The sequence below is a fragment of the Tribolium madens genome, unplaced genomic scaffold (genome assembly GCF_015345945.1).
Source record: "Tribolium madens isolate multiple individuals breed KSU strain unplaced genomic scaffold, Tmad_KSU_1.1 Scaffold_96;HRSCAF=242;Tcas5.2_LG5, whole genome shotgun sequence".
Classification (NCBI taxonomy): Eukaryota; Metazoa; Arthropoda; class Insecta; order Coleoptera; family Tenebrionidae; genus Tribolium; species Tribolium madens.
The window spans coordinates 2,314,146-2,331,932 of record NW_025401068.1 but is presented as its reverse complement, the minus strand read 5'-3'; the positions used below and the strand labels follow the sequence as shown (position 1 = coordinate 2,331,932).

Below are 17,787 nucleotides of genomic sequence, written 5' to 3'. Positions count from 1 at the left end.
ATTTGTGGATAATTCAAGTTTTGCTTTTAGTTTGAATTTTCTATAGAAACTACATAATTTTATCACACAATTCAAAGATATTGACTTATCTCAAATTAAATAAGGAGCTTCTAAAAATAAATATATCATTTTTAATTAGTGGAAATAAATAAAATACATGCATGTTCATATTTGTATTGTCATTTCATACTTAAAATTATATCTCACGATAATTTCTCTTGCAAATTGCCAGAACTCGTTTTGAAAATCACAGTGGTCTACTTTGTCCTCTAATGACTGAACCATTTTTGAGAATAGTGATGAGAAAGTTTCCATTTTTGCATATTGAAAACTCTATTATTAAAAATAATGATCATAAATTAAACCAATTAGAAAATTTAGCAATAAATCACTTAATTACTTAACGGCTAATTCACACTAATTCAGACTCATATAGGGGTCTGGCAGTCCGCTGCACACAATAATAAAAATGATGAAAAGCGTTATCTTTAAGTTTTAGTAATATTTGTGTTCAGTTTAAACGAACAGTAAGCCAGTTTATCTCAAAACAAACCAAATTAAAGCCTTTTTGGTTTAAACATTAAAGTAAATCTTTTCATTCATTAATATCCATTCATATTTTTGTTTGGCTCCAAAGTTATCAGAGATTTCCTACGTCAGAATATGAGACCCAGTCTCGTGTTATTTACAAAAATAACAACAAATCTTTAATACAACAAACGTAGGCGAGACATGAATGACACTCCAAAACCCAATCAAATCGCTCCGAATTATTTATAGCTGCTCCCATCTGCCGGAAGAGCCGGTCCTGGAATCTCTCTAGTGAATAATTCCACGTGCTAGCACCGTCATGAAATTTGTATTAATTAATCGCAATGGATGAGTTATGGGAACATACGGTGTGCTTTTTCTGTTCATTCATACAATCGGAACTTGCGTAGTGCGCTCTTTGCGCTACTTTGTAACGATTTGTGAGTGCAGTTGCCGTCGCATTCCCATTCAGTTCATTCATAAAATCCGGTGGTGAATAACAGCACGTGTTAGTCAACCCTCAAGTCTCTCATTCACGACCCCCTCGAAAATGGCGCCTTTTTTCATGCCAGAGTGCTGAAGTTGGCAACACAACTGGGCGACTTGATGCGGTCCACTGTCTGTACTCATGTCAAACCGATCCATTCATTTTTTCAATAGAACATGGAGTAGACAGAAACATGGCGGACGTCCCAGTGAGAGTCGAGGAAAGGCTCAAAATTAAAATCGGTGAGTCCAATTCACACTAATTAATCTAATTAAACACACACATTTCATTTAAACACCCTGGGTAGTAATTGACAGTTGAGCGATTGTCTTTTGTTACATTTTTATGTCAACGGATGCTTTGTTGACATTTTGAGGTTCAAACGCTTAGCAGGTGGTAACAAATTTTCAAAACTTTGGCCAAAAATAACAGATTGGGGCTTTATTTTACTCACTAATGCCATTTTTCAGGTGAAGCCAAGCAATTACAACCTAGATCAAACTTATCCTCGGTTGCACGAGATGTGTATTGCATCATCTCCTTGGACCAGGAGGAGATTTACAGAACCAAGACAGCCGAGAAAACACTCAAGTAAGTCAAACCTAACCTCTATCACCCACTTAACCTAAAATACCAATTTGTAGCCCCTTTTTCGGCGAGGAGTACCAGTTTGAAGTTCCCAGGGACTTCCGTTTCATCTCCATTTACCTCTTTGACCGAGACAAGCACCTCAAACAAAACAAAGTCATAGGCAAAGTGGCTATAAAACGCGAGGAACTCTCGTCATACAACAACCGTGACCATTGGTTCGCCATAAAGCCCGTTGATGCGGATTCAGAGGTTCAGGGTAAAGTCAATATTGAACTGAAATTCTCCTCGAGCCATCACAAGAGTAAATGGGTGAATTGTTACTCCCGTAACGATCGTTTATCCGTGCAAGTGGTGAAGTGTTTAGATCTGACGTTGAAGAATGGTGCTTGTGATCCATATGCTGTGGCTTGTGTGACTTATACGAACCGTAAGACAGTGTCAAAAAGGACGAAAGTGAGGAAAAAAACTACGTGTCCTCAATTCGACGAAGTTTTTATTTTTGACGGATATGAGGGGCGAGATAAAGATATGTGTGGGGAGGAAGTGGAAATCTGTGAATTGAACGTGTCGATTTGGCACGATGCCCCCGGAATGGGGGACGATGTGTTTTTGGGTGAAGTGAGGGTGCAGCTGAGCGGGATACAGCAGCAGAATGCGGCGCCGAGGAATGCGTGGTAAGGGGGCTTAAACGCAAGGCAAAATAATAAGGGTAAAAGAATATAATTTCCATTAACCAACAACTATTTTTATTATATTGGTGACTGGAAATCGGAGAAATATTTTTTATCTTTGGTTATTTGTTATTAGTCATCTTTAGTTGTAATTTGCGGTTTTAACGGAAATGGGTACGATTGCCCCACTTTTCTAATTTGCAATTTATTGCTTAATATTTTTTTACTCTTGGTCCAGAAGTCTGAAAACGATTTTATAGAAATAATACATTGTAATCAAGGGTGTATATAGTATTTTTGCACGACATGAGTTAAAAGCATCCAAGAAATTGCCTGTATTTCATTAATAAAATTAAAAAATTAGCATAAAGTTAGCATTATTTGAAATTACACCATGGTAACACTAAAAATGTTTGTTGACAATGAGCCTATTAATAAATAGGAATGACTTAGTAACGAGAGCAAAAATTTGCTACCGTCGTTAAGCTCATTTTTCTTCCTATTTTTCTTCCAATTTTTACTTTAGTCACAGTTTTGACATAAGATTTCTACTCTCCGCCGTCAAAAATATCAGCAAGGAAATTGCGTTTTTGACATTTGGTGGACTCAAAAGTGGGTCATTTAACATAAATTTCTTCCCAACCAAGAGTTGCAATGATACAATATACTTCTCAACTTCCGAAAGGTTAATAACCGTCATATTATTATACTGAATAAAAAAAATACCTTAGTCGATATGTTTGATCTATTTAATACTTAAAATAGAAAACCAAAATGTCTTGTCACAACACATTTTCGATTTCACTGTATTTTTATAGGAAATTTGAGCTAAAATTATTTTTTTTTAATATCTTGTACGTCTTATAGTTTTTGTGATGTTTTTTATTTACTCTATGTAATTTGAATTTTCGTCTCATTGAATTATTTAATTGTTTCATCAATTACTTAAAAGAATACTCTTAATAACTACAACTTAAGGCTACTTACAATCTAGTCTAAACGTGACAGAAAATTTTGACGAAATAAACCCAAAACAAATAAATTTATTGCAATTATTAAAAAAAGTTAACTGACGTTTAGTGTTATTTGACATTTTGTCTCAGGCAGGCTTGGATACAGGAAATTAACATGGAGTTTTTATTTTTTTCCGAATACAGGAGTAACCGAAATCAAAAGCTTGTGGTCTCGAAAAGGGCTTAGTAACGCTAACCCGGCAAATTCAAATTTCTATTTTTGGAGGGCCGTTTTCGCTCAAATGAAGTTAATTGGAGAATCGACAAAAATGTCAATAAGATAGCCCTTTTCGAGCACTACAAGCTTCATCAATCAGATTTTGATTTCTGTTACTCGTGCAGCCGGACAAAAATAAAAACTAATTTCCTATAACCAAGCCTGACTGGGACACCCGGTATTTAACAGACACCAATTTGACAAAAATAAAGCTCGTTTTAGTCAGTTATTTATTCTTCGACTTTTTTATTATTTTAATTTTTCTAGAAGTTTAGTACTAAAGGAGTCTGTTCAGAATAATTGGATTTTAAATACAAAATCAATTTTTATAATTATTAAAATTAGTCATAAGTAAAAGAATTCCTGAAATAAATAGCTGTGTTATAATAAAAATTATTTTACATATTCAATTTTTGAGACAGAATAGTAATTAAGGTATCAAAGGTGTTATAAGTACATAGAAATAAGTAATAATGCATGAGGTCGATGGTGTTCTATCCGAGGACCATTTAGCCTGCGAAAAGTACGTCGACCGAAAGCGTTATTATTTCCATAACACCCAATTCGTTTACTATTTTATTGGAAAGATTTTTTCTAGATTTTTTAAAATATCTATGACTTTTACTGCTTTTCTAATACAAGAAATCAAGTAATTTGTAAATGTTGCTGCAGATACACCATATCAACAATAAAATTAAAAATCTAATCTATAATAGCGCCGTTATAACATTTGATCTGCCCCATCAACGTAAAATAACAGTTAAAGACTGATTTAATATGTACAAAAACAAATTTAAAAATAAATAGAAAATAAAATTTAATCTAATCTTCAAAATTAATGTCAAAATTACTGTCATCATTTTGTATCGTATACAGGGTAATTCTTAAAAATAGACCGACAAAATTTTATCACAGCTTCCCAAGTATAAATGGAGACAAACTGTACCCTTTTTACGTTTATACCTTTTAGGGGCAAAACCCCCTTGATCCGTGCCACTTATGGCGTTTATGAATTGTTGCAATTATCAAGTACATTTTCATCAAATTAAAACCATGGTTTCCACTACCTGTGCTAATACTATTTACGAATACATCAGTGGCGTACGCTTTACCTTAAAAATGACTTTAATAAATTTTATTTGGAGAACAGATAAATGAAGAATTTTTTAAATATTTTTTCCAGCATGTACTCATTTGATACAACCAAGGATAAAATTTTGTCGGTCTATTTAAGAATCACCCTGTATTTTTAGTTTTTATAATTTTATCAATTTTTTCATTTATTTCACAGTTGACAAAAATGATTATTATCTACACATTTTAAGTGAAATAGATTTTCCATGCCCAACTACTATCAAACAAAATATGTATTTCATTTTTTAAGTATAATTATAGAAAAATATTCTGTTAATAAGAGGTATATATTTTTTTAGATCAGAAAAAAATAAGCTTTTTAAAATTGCCATAGCCACNCATAGCCACCTATGACTGTCATTAAAAAAAATACAAGTCCATCTTATTACCGCTAAACACATAACTGAAAAAAATTGTTAGCACACGTAAAAAAGTGCCTGTATAATGTCTTTATTTCAAATCCGTATCTTCTATTTTTTTAAATAAAATAAATAAAATATATTTTATATATTATGATTTTACATTATTAGTTTCTACGTAAAAAATAACGTATGCTCGTTGAATAATATACTATGTATTATTGTTATAAATTGTTATTACGCCAGAAAATAAAAATAAAATTGAAATGATTATTTACTTTGAAGTAAATAATAGGGGTGATTTTTACAATTCTCACACCTGTTTACATGCAAGTGAAAATTACAAAATGGCCACATAGTTGAAATGCAATAAAAAATGGTAATTTTTTTTCAAAAAATGAATCAAGTTTTTTTAATATCGAAGATATTAATTCTAATAAAATTGTAACAAATACGCCCGACTAGGGAAATATGCTTACTTGCTCAGTGTTATTTGTGCTTCATAGGCAAAAAACTCATTTTTTTCATAAGTCCTTCTGTTATGAAGCTCTCGATATGATATTGGTTTCAAATTCAAATTTCAAATGAATGATATTTTATTATTTTTGTCTGTTTAAAGATATAGAAGTTGAGAATTTAAAGTTACTGAAGTCTAAAGTTAGTCTTGTTTTCGTGTTGTAGATTTCTCCTAATTTAGTTAATTCTATAGCAAAATTTTCCCATGTTGGAACTCGAAAGAATTCTGTCGCTACTGACCGGATGTTATATAGAATGTGAAATTTTCTTGTTGATTATGATTTTCTCATTATTGAAAGAGATAAGGCGAAGGTTATAATTATTTTGATTAATAATTGCTTTTGACCTATATCCGGATTAAATAGTATAACGGAAGAAATTAATTCCCGTCAGTATTTTTTATAAAAATCATTTCTTAATAACCGTGAGATTAACATTACAACAGTAAGGTTTACATCGGTGACGAATTTTGCGTAGGATCAGACGATCGTATCCGTCTTTCATGAATCATAACATTTCTTTTGTACGATCATACATATATTGAGGTCGTTATAAAAATGTATGTTGCAATGTCATGTGCATAGTTCACGCTAAAACAGTTGTTCCTTTATTCACAGTCAACTACGAAACTCAACTTGCAATGAATGTCAATTTTATATTATAGTCGAACAGTAAATTTAAAATTTAGACAAGTAAAAAAACAACAAATCGTATTATTAATTCTCATCGAAGCAGTGGCTATACTTGTCGAAATTTTAAATGAGCATTTAATTTTTTAATAGTTGTTCAAAAACTCAGACATCGGCGTAACTTGTATATTTATTCTTGCTTTATTTTTCTTAGTTCAGTGATCTTTTTCTTTTTATGCCAGCACTTAATTATAAGTTCTATAAGTGTTGTCAGGGTAGGGGACAAGGTAGAGACAGTAATTGCTAGTTTCTGACTTGACAACTTATTATTTTAACAGTTATGACATGGTAGTCACATATTTTAATTACATTTGTCGTGGAATTGTTAATTCATTTTGTAGGTAAGCATTAAAGCAATAATTTTCTACAAAAATGCTTAAAACCGTGTTTTTTTTTGGACACTGAATTTGGCTTTTATCGTTCAAACAACTGTATTGTAGCAATTTTTTTATAACAAAGTACTGTTTTCATATAATCCACATTTTGTGAAATTCGAACGGAATACAGGATGTGTAGATGCATTTTTATATAACATTGAGGTTTATGGAATCTTGTAATAAAGTCATTTTTTCTTGAATCTTTGAAAATAATTCGGCTTGAAAATGCTCTCCCTTTCCAAAAAAAATAATAACTCATCGTAAGGTTATCAATTAAAAATTTTCAAGTAATCAAAGAAGTTACTAAAATGAGTCGTTGTCTCGTTCGGAAACAACAACGATTCGTCCGCACAAGGTACTTGTAACAAAAATAACTATTTTTCTTAGTTTGGTGCAGAAAATGATAAAAAAGTGCTACTTTTAGTTATTTAGTACTTGTATCAAAAATGACGAATAAGCTGGTTGGTGAATTTTCTAAATAATTACAAAAACATAATTAAAAAATTCTGTAAACCGAAGTTTAGAAACTATTTAAGCTTCAAAGTTGACGAATAAATTTTATAATTCTGGTCTATGTTACCTTTTCTAAAACAGAGAATTTTATTGTTAACAACAGTAAAAATTATTTGTGTAAGACTTGAACAAGTAATTTTTTATTTAAAAAAAGTTAGGTGTAATTTATCTAAAATAAATGAATAAAGTCATGTTGTCTTAGTTTCTTGAGAAACGGAAATAATGTTAATTGTTGGCTACTTTCATTATTTTTGCTGCTACATTACAACGTTGCCAGCTTAGTAAAATTCATAATTCATCATAGCTCAAAAAAATAAGACAGGAGATTTTTTCAAACATTTTTTACGGGCTCCCCAAAGCTTTTCCAAGAATGAATCATTTAGGTCGTCAGTCAATTTTTGGTCACCATGTATAAATCGCTACATAGTTTCTGTATCATCCCATACCTTCCAGATTTGTATGTGCACCTGCAATTCGTATTACAATTATTTATTATTAAATTTCTGACGCAATCATACCCCGTATTAGTGATTGTATTTGTAAATTATACATAATAAATTAATCTACGTTAGTCTAAAAAGCTTTTCGCTTAGTAATTTACGGGCTTTCTAAATGTCAGCGTAATTCCTTACTCACAGGAATGAATAATTTCAACTGACAATCATAGAAAATTAGATTTTTTTACAATGAACAATAAAGGTAAACTGTATTTAAGTAACAGAAATTAATTTCTTGTAGTAATTTCTGGCTCACGTCATTATTGTGTGAGATTCTTTTGAACTTAAAAAATGAAAATTGAAATGGGACGTGCTTATGAAAAGATACCATCGAAAAAATAGTTGAAAAGAATAAGTACATCATTATACACAATTAAACTTGTAATTTCCCATCTAAGTCTTGAGAAATCCCGGCTAAAAGTTAATGAAGATATCAATTTTTGGCTGTTTCAAATTCAGCAGTTACATTTGGGTTACTTGAGTGTTAATTAAGTTTAATGAGAGATATTAGTTGTATATAAATTACGTAATTTCCAATTTTATTGATTTTTGTCACCCTAAAAAGGAAATTTTGCAATTAATCTCAACACTTGAGATTTTAATTATTGAGGTCACATTCTTGACATGATTCAAGTAAAATTGCCTTTCAGGAAAATGTCAGTTGTTCAGAGCAGAAACAATAATAAACAATTCGGAATTTATTAACATGAACGTCAAAAATAGAATTGCATGCATTCTTAATTTTATATTTCATTGTTTTTTCTTATTGTTGTTTTGACGGTGGAAACTAAATTGTCTTGAATGAAAGCAATTTAGTTTTGAATCAATGTGTGTCGTAAACGCTGTCGTAAATTTTCGCGATTCAATGACTAATTAATTAAATCGCGAATGTGGGAAATGAGTAATGATATTTAATAAGTCGTCAACACTAAGAATGGACCATAAAACTTGCGGTTTGTGAAGACTTGAATAAATATGAGCGTCATAAACGCGTGACGTGAATTTAATACTAGTTAATTTTAGGAATCTTAATTTTTTGCAGGTATTTCCTTCAGCCCAGATCGGCGAAAAATCGTCCGTCCTTTACGTACTCGACGCCTCCCGGTACAAGATTGTCCAAAGATAATTCTCTTGGTTCCCTCAGACTCCAAGTGCAGTATAATGAGGACAGGGTTTTTCCTGCAGAAATCTACGAGTCTTTAAAGCATTTGTTGCTGAAAAGTGTTGACACGAAGGTTTGTGACTTTTTCTGAAGTGTTTCAAATTTTTGTGTTTTTTTTTTTTTTAAATCAACAGCCGATTACTGCAAGTGCTGTATACGTTTTGGGCGAAATCATATCAAGTAAGATGGAAATTGCCCAACCTTTGGTTAGGATATTTATGCATCATGGTCAAATTGTTCCCATCATCAAGGCTTTGGCCGACGCCGAAATTTCGATGTTGACGTAAGTATTCAGTTTATTTGAGTACGGATAATAAAGTGTCGTTTATTTTTATTGAAACAAAAGGTCACTCTGACACTGATTTTTTGAATTTCCGACAGTTTTTCTTAGTTTTTTTTTATTGAATAGTTAAAAAATCACTGGTTCAATGTAAAACAGTTGGTGGGCAATAAAATAGTTTGAATTAATTGAATAGATTAGAACTGATTAAAATTAATTATTTATCTATCATAAAGACATTAAAGTTGATCTGTTTCTTTAATCTGATGGCGTTTTTTGTTATATTATGACAATAGAGTTATTGTGAGCGCTCTTAAAATTAACAGTTAGAATAAGAAACTTTGTGAGATTTTGGATGCAGGTCAGACGTCGTTATTGCAATGTTTGACGACATAATTCGCAATGTAAACATTGCACAGATATTCAAATGTTGATTTTTTATAATTTTTGCAACCAATGAACGTCAAAAGCAAAAAAAACAGGCCAAAGTAGCTCACATTAGTTGTAATTTAACCATTTTCAATTTAATGTGTTTTATAGCTATAAGACAAGAGTTTTATAGACAAAAATGAAGGTCGTAGTTTGAATTAGAGAGTTTAGGGAACGGGAATTTAATAGACCGAGATTTTTAAACTATAAAACTTGTGTTGTCTTCAAATTTTTTTCCAACACTAATATTGGATCGGAAATTTTACAAATTCAGAAATTGTTATAAAAGAAAGCAGTTTGTGAAAATAATGTCAAAATTAACAAAATGCCAAGATAAGTGTATTTAATGTAGGTATGAACTTGTAAAGTACCGGGTGACTATTAATATTTGTGGCAAAAAAATCTATTGGCAACACTGAAGTATTGGTAATATTACTTTTAATGGTAATACATGGTAATACATACTTTTAATTTTAATAATAATATAATAATATAATTTAATTTTATATCAGGATGTTTCGGGTGACGGCTAAATAAGCAGTCGCCCGTCGCAGATGAATGACATTTGCCTATAAAAGTTTGACGTTCGAATTAGAAAGTCAAAGTTGCCAAACTAAAGTTTTAAATTTGACACCAACTTGAGGTAAAAAGTCACAATCATTTACAATCATCTGGTACATCGTTATTCACGACGTATTTTATAGAGCAGCGTGTAATAACGGTAACAAAAGAGGTAAGGGTAAAAATGCATTAAACAGTATTAGATATTAGTGTTGGAAATTTTTTTTTTACATTATGATTTTTTTTCTTACAGACATGGTTTTCAGTAAGATTTTTGGTCATTTAATATGAAGTGAAACAAAAAGTTTTTAAAGAATTTTCCGAGGTATTATCACACATTAACCTGATTATTAAAGACAAAAATCGGAACCACGAGATTTTATATTTTTAAACAGCATCAAATTTTATTTGGAAGATGTTTTGTAATCTAACGACATGTTAAGTACAGTTTTGAGTTTTCTGTGCTAAAATTATTTATGCATATACAGGGTGGCCAAAAAGAATGGAACCAAGCGTTTTTTCTTAAACATTTGCCTTCAGAAAATAAAAACTAAAATGCTATAAAAATGTGAATATGTATTTTGAGAATCAAATTTTGTTTTGTTTTCTAGTTGTGATTTTTTTTCAAAATAAGTAGTTGTAATTCTTAGATCATATTCTTTGTAAAAAAAATGTATGAAAAAATTAAAAATTTTGCAGAACTCAAAAACAAAATAATATTACGAAATTTTTTTTCTTTATAAACGTCACATTTTTATACTTCGTATTTTATCATTCCTTAATTAGTTTTTCAAGAAATAAATATTTTGATCAAAAAACGTTTGGTTTCATACTTTCTATTCACTTGATATTTTTTTAAACATATCACTATCACTTGTCACTAGAAAGGAAATATTTCGAATGTCAAGTAGTTGTTTTAATGAGTTCATTATCAATGTTTTCATAAAAAAAGAACGTGTTTTTAACATAGAAATACATAATAGTTTTTTGTTTTTTTTTTGATAAGTATTGTAGGTAAGTAATGTAAAAAAATGAGTGACTTGGGATTAATTGCTAAGTTTGATGTCTGACAATATTTTTTTTTATTATTTTAAGGAAATTGGAAATATATTTTATTTCTTCCTGTTTTTCCTGTAATATTTAGTTTGCAATAAGTTGTTATTTTTAGAATGTAGGGAATTGATCCGAAAACAGAGTACTTCGAATAATGACGTCATATCCGTCCATGTCACAAATTCAGATTTTCACCTTTTAAAACAAAACACTACTTGTCGTCCAATTAGTGGGTATTGATTCTATAGACGTGGGTGCAGTCCTCCACACAATCAAATATTTATACACATTTCATATACAAAGTTGGAAAATAGTGGGAGGTTCTTTTCTCCAATTGAATGAAATACGTGTGGGTTTTCGTACGGTAGCTCCGCCGTCAAGGGGTGAGGGCGGCGCCGTTTTCATTCATTAAATTAAACGCGTGGGTTGACTTTACATTTTCCGCCTCCGTAATGTTTTTCACAAGCTTTACTAAAATTTTATCATAAGCAAAACCGTACTTAATTACCGTGGAATTAGTTACGTTCTGTAAAATGCGAATTGACGTAACTGTGAAAGAGGTGTTGCTAATTGGTTTTGTTAATTTTTTTACAGGGATCCGACTACGATATTCCGTGGTAATACTCTCGTTTCGAAAATGATGGATGAAGCGATGCGTCTCATTGGTCTTCAGTATCTACACAAGACTTTACGTCCAACAATCGAGCTCATTTTTAATGAAAGAAAACCGTGTGAAATCGATCCAACACGCGTCCGTGATTCCAATACCGTCCAAACAAATCTCAACAATCTCAAAACTTACGTCCTCAAAGTTTTTAAAGCAATAACTCAAAGCGCTATTCATTGTCCAGCTCTCATGTGCCAGATATTTTACAATTTGAAGGAATGTGCGATGAAACGGTTTCCTGAAAATAAAGAAGTCAGATATTCAGTCATTTCAGGATTTATTTTTTTGAGATTTTTTGCACCAGCGATATTAGGACCACGACTTTTTGACTTGACAAATGAACAAATCGTATGTCACTATTAATGAATTTCTAACTAATATTACAGTATTCTGTTTACAGGATAGTCAAATAAATCGGACACTGACATTAATTTCGAAAACAATCCAATCGCTAGGCAATCTTGTGAGCTGCAGGTCGAGTCAGCAAGTTTGCAAAGAGGAATATATGGAGTCATTGTATAAAGAATTTTACACCGAGACTCATGTCACAGCAGTTCGACAATTTTTGGAAATTATCTCAGCCATTTCGAATCCGGAAAATCGTGATAACGACACACCTGTGACTTTGAAAGAGGGGTAAGTTTTGTTGTTCCAAATAAAAAGCTTGAAGTACTAACTATTCTTATTGTTATGCAACGGATAGGGAAATCAAAAGGTCAGTTTTTGTGTCGCTAACTTGAATTTTTATACAGTTCAAATGGTTTACCAAAATAACACTATCATGTTGAGTTATGTAAAAATAGGTATATTAGTTCAGTGAAGTATTATTATAAGAAAATGTGGTAAATATCTTTCTTGTGAAGAATTTATAAGGATTTTTTTATATATACATATGTCCGCTGATTGAGTTTACTACAGGAAAAAAAATTATCTTTGATTTTACGCCAAAACTGCAAAGGAAAAACATTTTTTGTTTTACCTGAAACGAGCAAATCTGTAATTAAAACTTCATTATTATAACTCACTAGAAAGAAAAGTTCATTTTTCTCTGCTTTTTAAGTTCTATCACATTGGCAGTTTTATTATTTTTCCAATGATGTCACTTTGACAAATAAGTTTAAGCAAGTTAAATAACAAAAATGTTTGTGAAAAACATAATTTTAATAAATATCAACTCAAAGAACAGCTTTAAGATAAAAACCAGTCATTTTTAACAAGAACTATGATTATTTAATTAATAAATTAATTGTCAAAGTAACATATAGTTGTCAAATAAATTAAACCGCCAATGGGATAGGACTTAAAAAGGAGAGAAAAATATTATTCTAAGTCGAGAATTAAAATCTTTTCACTGAATCAGAATAATGAAGTTTTAAGTACATATTTGCTCGTTTTAGGTGAAGCAAAAATGTTTTTCCTTTTCAGTTTTGGCGTGAAATTAAAGATAAAAATTTTCCTCTTGTAAAATCAATACGGGGACATATTGTAACTGGAGGGGAGATCATAGAATATTATTAAAACCAATCACTTTCTGCATCGAATAGTTTTTAAATTTATTTTCTTTATTTTTGCGAATTTCACTGGACTATTTAATTTTGGTAAACTGTTTTTAAAAAATGATAATTTCTGAATGTTTTGGTCACTTTAAGTATATTTGTATGATTATCTTTTTTTATTGACAGACTGATGATAAAGCGTGCTCAAGGACGAAAAAGGTTCGGAAGGAAGAACTTCAAGCAGAGATATTTCAAATTGACAACTCACAATTTGAGTTATGCTAAAAGCAAAGGCAAAGAGGCACTGTGCCAGATACCTCTGTCGAATATTTTGGCTGTGGAAAGGCTAACTGAGAAATCGTTTAAGATGAAAAACATGTTCCAAATCGTTCAAGATGGACGTACTCTGTATGTCCAAGCGGCCAATTGTGTCGAAGAAAAAGAGTGGGTGGATTTGCTCACGAAAATGTGCCAGAATAACCAAAATCGGCTGAATCAGTATCATCCGTCCGCATTTATTAACGGGAGATGGTCATGGTATGAAGACAACAACACTTTGGTGATTTTTTCGTTGATTTATTTATTATTGCAGTTGTGAGTCCCCGAACGAGTTGGCTCCGGGTTGTAGCAAAGTGTCATCGAGTGATAGCAATAATTTTCACATTACCTTGGATCCGGAGAGGGAGTTGCAAAGGATTCATTCGTTGATTATGTCTCATATGAATCAACTGGAGTTGATTATGTGCCAACCTGAGGCGTTCATGAAAGATATTTTACAATTTAAAACTTACGGAAATCATGACGTCAAGCAGTTTTTTAAGGTGGTAAGTGAGTTGCGAGATGTCGCTGCGAAAATTGAAGCCAAACATAAGACATATATGCGGACCTTAGCCAGAGATACGAAATATGGCAGCTTGTGAGTGGTTTGGTTTAGGTGTGTATTGAGATAGTGACGTTTTTTTGTTTCAGAGCTGCCCCCATAGGTGACGATAATTATTTATTGGCATCCAGAATGAATCTTGATTCGTTGCTATTAAGGCGATAAATACTTCCGGCACTGTACAAAATAACCTAAAATCTCAATTTGAAGACTGCAAACTTAATGTTAAGCAATTAAAGAACACCAGTGTATTATTCTAAAAGAAGTTAATCTTATTGAAGATTTTAAATTAGTTGTTAAGGTTCAAAGACAATCAAGTTATATTTAGTTTTTCCAATGTATGTATATTTACGAGTATGTTATTTTTATTTTTCTTTGTATTAAATGAGTACAAATATGTTGTAAAAAGCGTGTCTTATATAAATACATCCTTATAATAAATGCAGGGTTGTAATTTTAGGGAAAGTCGAGAATTTGAATTATTTTTAATAAAACATTTTATCCATAAAATATGAAGCGAGTTCTTTATAAGGATGATATTTTCTGGGTACTGTATAGTGTAAATATTTAGAGGCCATGAGCACAGGGCATTTATAAATTGAGTTCATTTATATTTTTTTCAAGTGTTTGTTATTTAAATAACAGCTTTTTTAATCGTTTTTTAATTTTATATTAATGACGTTTTTAGCATAGCTTCTTTTTCTTGTCCAATTTTCTTGATGTAGGTATATCCCGAAGCAGTCAAACTTGACATTATTGACATTATACCGCTTAGTAGCTATAAACTCCATATAGAAAGTAGGAGGAAAATTGTAAATTTCGTTTAATATTCTGTAAAGTGGTGTTTTTTAATATAATTTGCATTTAATGTAATTTTAATGATTTTTGTTTTTATTAACTTATTAACATTTTTGCAAAATTGTTTAAACTGTTCATGTTGATTTAAGTGTTATCAAATTTTAGGACTTATTCCAATAAATTTTATGTTTATTTTATTGAAGCTTTGTTTAACCTACAATTTACCAATTCCTAAAGTGTTAGGTACTTGAAAGTTACTTTGCTTTGAATATGTGTTTCTTTTTGTTTATTAATTATCATTATTTAGATATAATCAAATAAATACAAACTGATGCACAAGAATGAATCTGTTGGCAATCCTGACTCTAATTTTTAAAGGTTACCTACCATTGCAATACGCTTTTGATTAACAACAATTCAACAATCTTGAGGAGTTGTACGTCAAGTATTTGGCAAGCAAAACCGTATCCGGTTGCAGTGTTTCAAATTATTAACAAAAATACTTTCAAATCTGTTACCAACAGACCCAGTCTTTCTGGATCACTTCGTAGTATCTCGTTAAAACGAACTCAATTCGAGTTTAGCAATTGTTTTTGAAGAGGGGACCACGGAGCAATTTTGTTAGACACATAGCAAAAAATATCACACTTTAGACAATAAGCATTGACCAAAAATTAAAATTCAATCTAACCTTTACTGCACCGGACGGGTTATTTTTGTTAATTGATATTATTTGGGCTAAAAGTCCATAAAAATGAAAATAAAAAAAAATTACCAAGAGTCCGTTGGATTTTAATCACTCAATCTGACACTTCTGACAGTTGTTGACATTTCGTGTCAATGTGGTTCACTCTCTTCAAGAAAATTAAATTGTACAGGATGCTGCATTTTGGAATAGGGAATCTCCGAAATTAATAGGTTTAGCTAAAAACAAGTAATACATTCTGGGGCTCATTTTTTGAGAAAATAATATTGGTTAAAACCGCATTCCGCTATCGTCTTTTGTTTTCGACTTATAGACAAAAATTGACATTTTAGCGAAATCTAAAAAAATTCATATCTTCGTTATTATAGAAGACACAGATTTGAAATAAAGACATTATACAGGCACTTTTTTACGTAGAATTTAATAATGTAGTTAACATTTTTTTTCAGTTGTTTGTTTAGCAGTAATAAAATAAACTTGTATTTTTTTAAATGGGAATCATAGATATGTTATTTTTAAAAAGCTTGTTTTTTTCTTATCTAAAGTATATATATTTGTAACAAATTATTATAATACATCTTTAGCAAAAAATTATCTTTGATTTTTGTTCTCAGTTGGCCATGAAAAAATGTTACATCTTCAACTATAAGGATTTAAACTATATTATTCAACCAGTGTCACTAATGAAAGAGTTTTCTAAGTACTAAGTAATGAAAAAAATGCAAAATAAATCATAAATCAACTTATTGGCGACTAATAATATTTCTTTGTTTTTAAACAAGCTAACAATACCATTGTAACGTCTAGTGATACATAGAGTGTTGTAAAAAAAGCCGCTTTAATTCTTCAGTAAAATATATTTTATATGACACAAAAATGACGGTATGGCTATACAAATACCCAAATTCCATCTATGTAGAACGTTATCATACCTCCATTAGATCGTCAAAAATATGTTCTTTTTAATTGTGTTGACTGTTGACACATTTGTTTTTCCTATTTTTGGAGTTTTTTAAACTATGTTATAATTTTGTTCTGAGGCGCTCGCATATTTGTTCAATACTTCTACAGTATCGTATTTTTTAAATTTTTAAAATTTTATCTATTTTTTTCATCTACTTTACAGTTCACAGAACTCTTATTGATTATTATTTACACATTTGGAGTGAAATATAGTTTTTCCATGGCCAACTATTATCAAACAAAATATGTATTTGATTTTCTAAGTATACTTAATTATAAAAAAAAATATTCTGTTAAAAATCAGAAAAAAAAATAAGTTTTTCAAAATTGCCTTAGCCGTCTATAATTTCCATTTAAAAAATACAAGTTTATTTTATTACGGCTAAACCAATAACTCAAAAAAATGTTAACTACATTATTAAATTCCTCGTAAAAAAGTGCCTCTATAATGTCTTTATTTCAAATCCGTATCTTCTATAATAACGAAGATATGATTTTTTTTAGATTTCGCCAAAATGTCAACTTTTGTTTGTAAGTCGAAAACAAAAGACGATAGCGGGATGCGGTTTTAACCAATATTATTTTCTCAAAAAATGAGTCCCAGAATGTATCACTCGTTTCTTATATGTAGAAAATGTTATAATTTATACGCCATTTTATACACAATTTTAACTGTTTTGTCGATTTTTTAATGTGTTATCAATTTACATACTATTCTATAGTTTTCAATAGTTTTAAAGTGCTACCTTCAACCACATACAGTTGACAAAAAATGATAAAAAAGCATTTTATAAAAAAACTCATATAGTAATTTTCTTATAAGCCTTGATAATGAAATAATAAAATTTCGAAACGTCGGCTATTTAAGGAAAAGTTTTTTATTTGTCCTCAACTCGTGATCCACTATATAAACAAATGATGCAGGACGTTAACAACTACAACTAAATTTTATTTATATTTGAATATTTTTTCTCAGTTTGGATTTGTACTTATCTAATAAAACCCTTAAGCAAATCCATCACGATTTGTAGGTCAATATCGCAATCACACCTTCTATTTATTTATATCAAGCGCTTGTGTTTACATACTTTTACTATACATATTAATATAAACATTTCAATTATTAATTAATATGACACTCGTGGTTTTATTATTAAAATATTAATCTCAATTATTATTTTTGTGATATTATTGTGA

At 30.4% G+C, this 17,787-nt stretch overlaps 1 protein-coding gene across 1 annotated transcript; it reads left to right on the top strand.

Annotated features, from left to right (window-relative positions):
- Positions 1-973: 973 nt before the first annotated feature.
- On the top strand, positions 974-15,118 carry LOC123013178 (GTPase-activating protein). The gene is made up of 10 exons (XM_044411563.1): positions 974-1,260; positions 1,489-1,609; positions 1,663-2,283; positions 8,638-8,830; positions 8,892-9,040; positions 11,675-12,095; positions 12,148-12,383; positions 13,430-13,780; positions 13,836-14,159; positions 14,213-15,118. Exons 1-10 carry the CDS (start codon positions 1,212-1,214, stop codon positions 14,286-14,288), a joined length of 2,541 nt encoding a protein of 846 aa, XP_044267498.1. The 5' UTR covers positions 974-1,211; the 3' UTR covers positions 14,289-15,118.
- Positions 15,119-17,787: the final 2,669 nt, after the last annotated feature.

Coding starts and splice junctions, on each gene's coding strand:
- LOC123013178 (XM_044411563.1), top strand. CDS start 1,212: ATGGCGGACGTCCCAGTGAGAGTCGAGGAAAGGCTCAAAATTAAAATC. Junction 12,096..12,147: donor ACTTGACAAATGAACAAATC/GTATGTCACTAT, acceptor TTCTGTTTACAG/GATAGTCAAATAAATCGGAC. Junction 12,384..13,429: donor CCTGTGACTTTGAAAGAGGG/GTAAGTTTTGTT, acceptor TTTTATTGACAG/ACTGATGATAAAGCGTGCTC.